Here is an 8,712-nt window from a genome sequence, read left to right on the forward strand (position 1 = left end):
AAAAAAAAAAAAAAGCCTGGGCGCAGTGGCTCATGCCTGTAATCCCAGCACTTTGGGAGGCCAAAGTGGGTGGATCACAATGTCAGGAGTTCAAAACCAGCCTGGCCAATATGGTGAAACCCCGTCTCTACCGAAAATACAAAAAATTAGCCGGGTGTGGTGGCACGAGCCTGTAGTCCCAGCTACTTGGGAGGCTGACGTGGGAGAATTGCTTGAACCCAGGAGGTGGAGGTTGCAGTGAGCCCAGGTCATGCCACTGCACCACTGCAGCCTGGGCAACAGAGTGAGACTGCATCTGAAAGAAAGAAAAAGAAAGAGAAAGAAAGAGAGAGAGATGAGAGAGAGAGAAAGAAAGAAAAGAAAGAAAAGAAAAGAAAGAAAGAAAGAAAGAAAAGAAAAGAAAGAAAAGAAAAGAAAAAAAAGAAAAGAAAAGAAAAGAGAGAAGAGTGGCTCCATCTGGGCAATTCCCAGAAAAGGGGATGGGAGAGCAGGGTTGCCTAATACCAAGCCTGATAATGGGAGATCAGCCTTGGCTACCAGTGACAGAGACCTCAAAGGCAGAGTACTGGCCCTAAAGCCCTAAGGGGCACACACCGCTGCTGAAGGCCAATTGTCTCATCTGGGTGGGAAGGCAGTGGCCCCTTTGTTTTTTTGTTTTGTTTCGTTTTGTTTTTTGAGACGGAGCCTCGCTCTGTTGCCCAGGCTGGAGTGCAGCGGTGCCATCTCAGCTCACTGTAACCTCCACCTCATGGGTTCAAGCGATTCTCCCACCTCAGCCTCCTGAGTAGCTGGGATTACAGACACCCACCATCATGCCTGGCTAATTTTGGTAATTTTACTAGAGATGGGGTTTCACCGTATAGGCCAGGCTGGTGTCAAACTCCTGACCTCAGGCAACCCACCCACCTTGGCCTCCCAAAGTGCTGGTATTACAGGTGTGAGCCACTGTACCTGGACGACAGTGGCCCCTTTATACCTATCTTCAGGCAGACCCTGGGGCCTGTAGGCCTGTTTCTGCTCTGAACACGTTGATCCATAGCTCATCTTGCAGTCTCCTAGCTGTACTCTGGAGGAGGCCTGTGGGCAGATAGGGATAGGAAGGCCCAAACCGCCCAGCCCCAAATTCTGCCCCCACCTGCAGCCCCAACACAGCCTTGATTTACCCTCTTACACATCAAGGCAGGTGGGCCTGGCAGGGCCTGGAACTGTCTCTGGTAGGAAGTCCCATCTTGTCTCTTGTAGTCCCACTTGAGGGTGTTGGGGCCCCCTTAGGATAGGAATGAGAGGGGAGGAAAGAGAGAGAGCGAGAGAGAGACAGAGAGAGAGACAGAGAGAGAGAGACTGAAATTCCCTGCCATGTCAAGCCCTCTGGAATTCCGTTTCTTGCCTGGGTAGGGGAACTGGGCCATTCTGAACAGTGTAGACTAACAGCTGTCTGGCAAACACCACAAGATAAAAATAAATTGTACTAAAAGCCAGATGTAATGGCTCATGCCTATAATCCCAGCTATTCAGGAGGCTGAACTGGGAAGATGGCTTGAGCCCTGGAGCTTAAGACCAGGCTGGGCAACACAGCGAGACCCTCATCTCTATAATAATCAATTTAAAAATATGGCTGGGTACAGTGGTTCATGCCTGTAATCTCAGCACTTTGGGAGGCCAAGGCAGGTGGATCACCTGAGGTCATGAGAGCAAGACCAGCCTGACCAATATGGTGAAATCCCAATCTCTACTAAAAATATAAAAATTGGCCAGGCGTGTTGTTATGCGCATGTAGTCCCAGCTACTCAGGAGACTGAGACAGGAGAATCGTTTGAACCCAGGAGGCAGAGGTTTCAGTTAGCCAAGATGGTGCCACTGCACTCCAGCCTGGGCCACAGAGCAAGACTCCATCTCAAAAAACAAAACAAAACAAAAAAAGTAAAAGCATATCTACCAAGGACTGTATCGAGCCACACATAGGTTAAGTGCATCGCATCTTCTTATTGGACCTGGTCTCTCTCTCTCTCTCTCTCTCTCTCTCTTTGGAAACGGAGTCTCGCTCTGTGGCCCAGGCTGGAGTGCAGTGGCACAATCTTGGCTTATTGCTATCTCCACCTCCCAGGTTCAAGCAATTCTCCTGCCTCAGCCTCCAGAGTAGCTGGGATTACAGGTGCCCACCACCACGCCCAGCTAATTTCTGTATTTTTAGTAGAGATGGGATTTCACCAGGTTGGCCAGGCTGGTCTCCAACTCCTGGCCTCAAGTGATCCACCTGCCTTGGCCTCCCAAAGTGCTGGGATTACAGGTGTGAGCCACCGTGCCCAGTTGCATCTTCTTCTCTTGGACCTGGTAACATTTCTCTTATGTTACAGCCTCCTTGAGGCTCAGAGAGGTTAAGGAACTTGCCAGAAATCACAGAAACTAGGAACCACAACTAAATGTCAGATCAGGCTTTGACAATCCCTGAGTCCATCTTAGAGGGGCCTCTGAGCAGTAATGCTCACCCAAAGGGTCCCTGGAGTGACAGAATTGGAAAAATCACACAAATGGCAGCTACTCTTTGTTGGGTGCTCTCTGCATCAGACACACCATGCACATTCAGTTTTACCAGAGCCTATGAACTGGGCCCTATGATTGCACCCATTTTGCAGATGGGGAAACAGGCTTGGAGAGGTCAACTTGCTCAGACTCCCACAGCTACTAAGGTGATAGGGCTGGGGGATGTGGGGAGGAGGGTGTGCAGTTGGAGAACTTAGCTGATTTGTCTGACCCCCAACTGGCATTCATGACTTCTGCCAACTGCACACCACTGTGGACAGATTCGGAGGATATACCCACTCTACTCATGCTGAAACTGAGGCGAAAGGTGGTCCCAGGGTTTCTGAGCCTTGGTGTAATTGACATTTGGGGCTGGCCAATTCTCTGCTGTGGGGGCTCCCCTGTCTGTGGTAGGGTACTTGACAGCATCTCTGGCCTCTACCTGCTGTCTGCTGGTAGCACCTCTGTCGTCTTTTTTTTTTTTTTTAATTTTTATTTTGTAAGGGCTGGGCTCAGTGGCTCATGCCTGTAATCCCAGCACTTTGGAGACCAAGGCAGGTGGATCACTTGAGCCCAGGAGTTCAAGACCTGCCAGAGCAACATAGTAGGACGGCAGCTCTGCAAATAAGTACAAAAAATTAGCTGGGCTTGGTGGCATGCATGTCTGCAGTCCCAGCTACCTGGGAGGCTGAGGTGGGAGAATCGCTTGAGCTGGGCAGATCCAGTCTGCGTGAGCCGAGATGGTGCCACTGCATTCCAGCCTGGGTGACAGAGTGAGACACTTTCTTAAAAAAAAAAAATTGTATATAATAAAAAATAACTTAAGATTTTTATTTTGTAGAGATGAGTCTCCCTATGTTGCCCAGGCTGGTCTCTAATTCTTGGCCTCAAGAGATCCTCCTGCTTAGGGCTCCCAAAGCATTGGGATTATAGGTGTGAGCCTGGCCTCGCCCCTCCAGTCTTTTTTTTTTTTTTTTCTTTTTGAGATGGAGTCTTGCTCTGTCTCCCAGGCTGGAGTGCAGCGGCACAACCTCGGCTCACTGCAACTTCCGCCTCCTGGGTTCAAGCGATTCTCCTGCCCCAGCCTCCCGAGTAGCTGGGATTACAGACACCCGGCACTGCACCCGACTAATTTTTGTATTTTAGTAGAGACGGGGTTACATATTGGCCAAGCCGGTCTCGAACTCCTGACCTCAAGCGATCCACCCGCCTCGGACTCCCAAAGTGCTGGGATTACAGGTTTAAGCCACCGCGCCCAGCCACCCCGCAAATCCTGAACCACCAAAAGCGTTTCTAGACATTGCCAAATGTTCCCACGGGCGCGCGCTCACCGAGGTGGCAACTGGGCGCTCGGGGCTGCGGGCGCGCGTCGTGGGGTGGAAAGAGCGCCTGGTGCGTGGTGGGCGGGATGCGCAGCTTGTCGCGGTCGCCGGTCGGCAGGGAGTCGCGGTCGAAGATGAGGCGAGCGCCGCGGATCTGCTCTCCGGCGCGCGCCGGCAGCTCGGGCCAGTCGTAGGCGGCGCGCGCGCTGGAGAGGCCGATCCCGGCGTGCGCGTCCTCGCGCAGGTGCAGGTTGCTGGCCTGCATGGCGAGCGTGCGTTCCCGCGCCTGCGCCCGCTGCAGCTCCCACGGCGGCGTGGACGGAGGCGGGAACGCGCGGCGCGCCTCTGACACGCGCTCTTCCTGGTCCCAGCGCTGGTCCAACTGGAAGAGCAGCGCGGGTGGCGGCTGCAGGCTCGGCGGCTCCCGGGTGGTACCCGGGTAGGCGAAGTCCCGGTGCGTCGTGGTGAGCATGGTGCCCTCGTGAAGCCGCAGGTCGGGCCCCAACGAGAAGTGCGACGCCTTGAGGAAGTCCAGCTGGGACATGGGGCACCGGCGCGGGCACGGCAGGAGGGCGTCTGCGGCCATCGCGGGACACCAGCCACCTGCGAGAGGGTGGAGACGAGGGGCTGAGCAAGTGCCCACCCAGGACAATGCTGCCTTTCACTCCTTTCTGTGCGCCAAGCACTGAGCTGGGGGCTGGAGACATCACGGGAAACTGGCACAGCCTCTGTGCCCGCCCCCAGGGAGAGCAGAGATAGAAATAATCATTCATGGCCGGGCGCGGTGGCTCACGCCTGTAATCCCAGCACTTTGGGAGATCCAGGCAGGTAGATTACCTGATGTCAGGAGTTCGAGACCAGCCTGGGCAACATGGTGAAACCCCATCTCTACTAAAAATTAAAAAACAGCCTGGAGTGCTGGTGAGCGCCTGTAGTCCCAGCTATTCGGGAGGCTGAGGCAGGAGAATCGCTTGAACCCTGGAGGCGGAGGTTACAGTGAGCCAAGATTGGGCCTCTGCATTCCAGCCTGGGTGACAGAGTGAGACTCTGTCTCAAAAAAAAAGAATTAGAAGAAAATAAATATTCATGTGGTGCCTACTGTAGGCCTGGCATACAGTAGGCACCACATAAATGATTATTTCTGTCCCTGGGCCTGGAGGCCAGTGAGGGTGGGGAACTAATGTTAGTTCACAGAACAGACCTAGATCCCTGCCTCTGTGGAATTGATAATGGGGCAGGAGATGACAGACAATAATTAAAAAATAAAACAACAAAAATTGAAGAGTAGGTGAGAAAGTAATAGCTGGGTACTGTGGCTCACACCTGTAATCCAGGCACATTGAGAGGCCAAAGCGAGAGGGTTGCTTGAGTCCAAGACCAGCTTGGGCATAGTGGCACCCCGTCTACACACACACACACACACACACACACACACGCACACTAGCCAAGTGTGGTGGACTCAACCTCTTGGGCTCAAGCAATCCTCCCACCTCAGTCTCCTGAGCATCTGGAACTATAGGTGTGCACCACCGTGCACGGCTAATTCTTTCTTTTTCTTTTCTTTTTTTCTTTTTTTTTTTTTTTTTGAGACAGGGATCTCGTTTTGTTGCTCAGGCTGGTCTCAAACTCCTGGGATCAAGCAATCCTTCTGTGTCAGCCTCTCAAAGTGCTGGGATTACAGGTGTGAGCCACTGTGCTTGGCCCGGGGAGGTTTTAACTACTGCTTCACAGAAGACATTGAGGCTCAGGGGGGTGGCCATTTGCTTGAGATTTGAACACAGGGCAACTCTGATTCTGGAACTTGGAGAATTAACTACTGCATTCTATTGTATGTCTGATATGAGATCCCCGTCTTCTCGCCCTCAGTCAGTTATCAAGGCCACGGTTTTCTCCTTCTTCCCCTCTGGGGACTCATTTTTGTTCCCTGCCCAACTCCAGCCCTGCACCCCAGCCACTGGCCATTTCTGCCACGCACTTTCTCCCCTTCCTTCCTTCCTTCCTTCCTTCCTTCCTTCCTTCCTTCCTTCCTTCCTTCCTTCCTTTCTTTCCTCTATTTCCTTCTTTCTTTCTCTTTCTTTCTTTCCTTCCTTTCCTTCCCTTCCCTCCCTCCCACCCTCCCTCCCTCCCTTCCTTCCTTCCTTCCTTTTCTTTCTTTCTCTCTTTCTTTTCTTTCTTTCAGACACAGTCTTACTCTGTTGCCCAGGCTGGAGTGCAATGGCGCGATCTTGGCTCACTGCGACTTCCACCTCCCAGTTTCAAGCGATTCTCCTGCCTCAGCCTCCCAAGTAGCTGGGATAACAGGTGCCCACCACCATGTCCAGCTGATTTTTGTATTTTTAGTAGAGATGGGGTTTTACCACATCGGTCAGGCTGGACTCAAACTCCTGACCTTAAGTGATCTGCCCACCTCGGTCTCCCAAAGTGTTGGGATTACAGGCGTCAGCCACTGAGCCCAGCCTGTCACGCGCTTTATTACTGGTTTTCCCGTCCTCTGCAAGTGTCCTAGGTTTTGCCTAGTCTTCTCAATCTCTTCCTGTCTTCACACTTTCTGAGAGTTCTTCTTCACACTCTCTGACCTTCAGCTTCAGACTCTAAGCCTCTCCCTACCCTCCGCCTCTGCTCAGCCGCCTGGGACCTTCTTGCCTTTGCTTAGATCACAAGTGTCTCCCCTGCTCTCCTCTCTGTCTCCCTTGGAGACCAGCATTCCAGGTTCTCAGGATCACCTCCTGCAGAACACCTCCCAGATCACTTCAACCCACAAAATCTGCTCACCTCTACCTATTTAGAAAACATGACTCAGACAGGCTCAGTGGCTCAGGCCGGTAATCCCAGCACTTTGGGTGGCTGAAGTGGGTGGATCACTTGAGGCCAGGAGTTTGAGACCAGCCTGGGCAACATGGTGAAACTTCATCTCTACTAAAAATACAAAAATTAGCCGGGCATGGTGGCATGCGAGTCTCCTTCCTCAGCCTCCCAAGTAGCTGGGACTACAGGTTCGTGCCACCGCACCTGGCTAGTAGTTTGTATTTTCAGAAGAGATGGGGTTTCACCGTGTTAGCCAGGATGGTCTTGATCTCCTGACCTAGTGATCTGCCTGCCTTGCCCTCCCAAAGTGCTGGGGTTAGAGATGTGAGCCACCATGCCTGGCCTGCCTCTGGGGTTTTGTCTGGTTGTTTTTTTTGAGGTAGGGTCTCGCTATGTTGCCCAGGCTGCAGTGCAATGGCGTGATCTCAGCTCACTGAGATCTCAGCTCACTCCTGCTTTAGCCTCCTGAGTAGCTGGGATTATAGAGGCTTGTCACCATGTCTGGCTAATTTTTGTGTTTTTAGTAGAGATGGGGCTTAGCTATGTTGGCCATGCTAGTCTCGAACTCCTGACCTCAGGTGATCTGCCCATCTTGGCCTCCCAAGGTGTTGGGATTACAGGCGTGAGCCACTGCGCCCAGCCTCCCTCTACCTTCTACACACGCCACACAGAATGGACCCATTTCCCTGAGTCACTGCACCCCTTAATATTATTCGAGGGCTCACAGGTCTCCAAGGGGTCTTTTAAAGGGGTCAGTCACCCCTCCTCCTGCAGCCACAGACCACCAGGAATGTACCTGTGATTGAAAACATTCAAGCTTATTACTCATTAAAGAGAGAGAGAAAAAAAGGGAGAGCTCAAACATGCCATAGGCACTATGGGGGTTTAAGTAGGAAGGTGTTAGAAGGCACTTATCATGGGGCCAGGCGTGGTGGCTCACGCCTGTAATCCCAACACTTGGGAGGCTGAGGCGGATGGATCATGAGGTCAGGAGTTTGAGACAAGCTTAGCCAACATAGTGAAACCCCATTTCAACTAAAAATACAAAAATTAGCCAAGTGTGGTGGGCGCCTGTAATCCCAGCTATTCAGGAGGCTGAGGCAGGAGAATCGCTTGTACCCAGGAGGCGGAGGTTGCAGTGAGCTGACACCATGCCACTGCACTCCAGCCTGGGTGACAGAGTGAGACTCTATCTCAAAAGAAAGAAAGCAGTTATTATGGGATTTGCAATTCTGTTAGGTGTTTTAGGGGCATGGCTTAAGGAAGGGGGGATTTGGGTGGGATGAATTTATTGGTTGGAATTTTTACTTTCTTTTCTGAGATGAGCAGATAAACACAAATAAACACACAAGTGAGGCATGATGGCTCACATTTGTAATCTCAGCCTCCCAAAGTACTGTGCAGAAAAGGGCTGTTGTGGCTAGATGAGGTGGCTCGCACCTGTAATCCCAGCACTTTGGGACGCCAAGGTGGGCAGATCACTTGAGGCCAGGAGTTTGAGACCAGTCTGGCAAATGTAGTGAAACCCCATCTCTACTGAAAGTACAAAAATTATTTTTGTATTTTCAAGGCGGGCTTGGTGGCAGGCGCTTGTAATCCTAGCTACTCAGGAGGCTGAGGCAGGAGAATCGCTTGAACCCAGGAGGTAGAGGTTGCAGTGGGCCGAGATTGGGCCACTGCACTCCAGCTTGGGCGATAGAGCAAAACTCTGTTTTCAAAGAAGAAGAAGAAAAAAAAAAAAGCAGCAAAAGAGGCCAAGTGCAGTGGCTCAGACCTGTAATCCCAATACTTTGAGAGGCTGAAGTGGGAGAACTGCCTGAGCCCAGGAGTTTGAGACCAGCCTGGGCAACACTGGAAGACCCATCTCTACAAAAATTTTAAAATAAGCCAGGTGTGGTGGTGTGTGCCTATAGTCTCAGGGACTTAGGAGGCTAAGGTGGGATGATTGCTTAAACCCAGGAGGTTGAGGCTGTAGTGAGCTGTGATTGTACCACTGCACTCCAGCCTGGGTGACAGAGTGAGATTCTATCTCAAAACAACACAAAAGACCAGCTAGGGAGAGAGG

At 51.9% G+C, this 8,712-nt stretch overlaps 2 protein-coding genes across 7 annotated transcripts in view; one reads left to right on the forward strand and one right to left on the reverse strand.

The window, feature by feature from the left end:
- Positions 1–4,463, reverse strand: part of TEX45 (testis expressed 45) — a 7,794-nt gene extending 3,331 nt beyond the window's left edge. For both annotated transcript variants that reach the window (XM_017500187.2, XM_037728379.1), the window contains exons 1-3: positions 3,852–4,463; positions 1,164–1,267; positions 977–1,077 (exon numbers count right to left, since the gene is read on the reverse strand). In XM_017500187.2, coding sequence (XP_017355676.1) covers positions 977–1,077; positions 1,164–1,267; positions 3,852–4,428 — 782 coding nt within the window. In that variant the 5' untranslated portion in view covers positions 4,429–4,463. The remainder of the gene's footprint in view (positions 1–976; positions 1,078–1,163; positions 1,268–3,851) is intronic.
- PEX11G (peroxisomal biogenesis factor 11 gamma) overlaps positions 4,196–8,712 on the forward strand; it is a 21,934-nt gene continuing 17,417 nt past the window's right edge. For 2 of the 5 annotated variants that reach the window (XM_017500192.2, XM_017500195.2), the window contains exon 1: positions 4,221–4,296. The gene's annotated coding sequence lies outside the window, so the exon portion shown is untranslated. Of the gene's footprint in view, positions 4,336–8,712 lie in introns of all 5 variants that reach the window. The other 3 variants (XM_037728381.1, XM_017500191.2, XM_037728380.1) reach the window with 3 other exon arrangements.

The sequence above is a fragment of the Cebus imitator genome, unplaced genomic scaffold (genome assembly GCF_001604975.1).
Source record: "Cebus imitator isolate Cc_AM_T3 unplaced genomic scaffold, Cebus_imitator-1.0 Scaffold263, whole genome shotgun sequence".
NCBI classification, from domain to species: Eukaryota; Metazoa; Chordata; class Mammalia; order Primates; family Cebidae; genus Cebus; species Cebus imitator.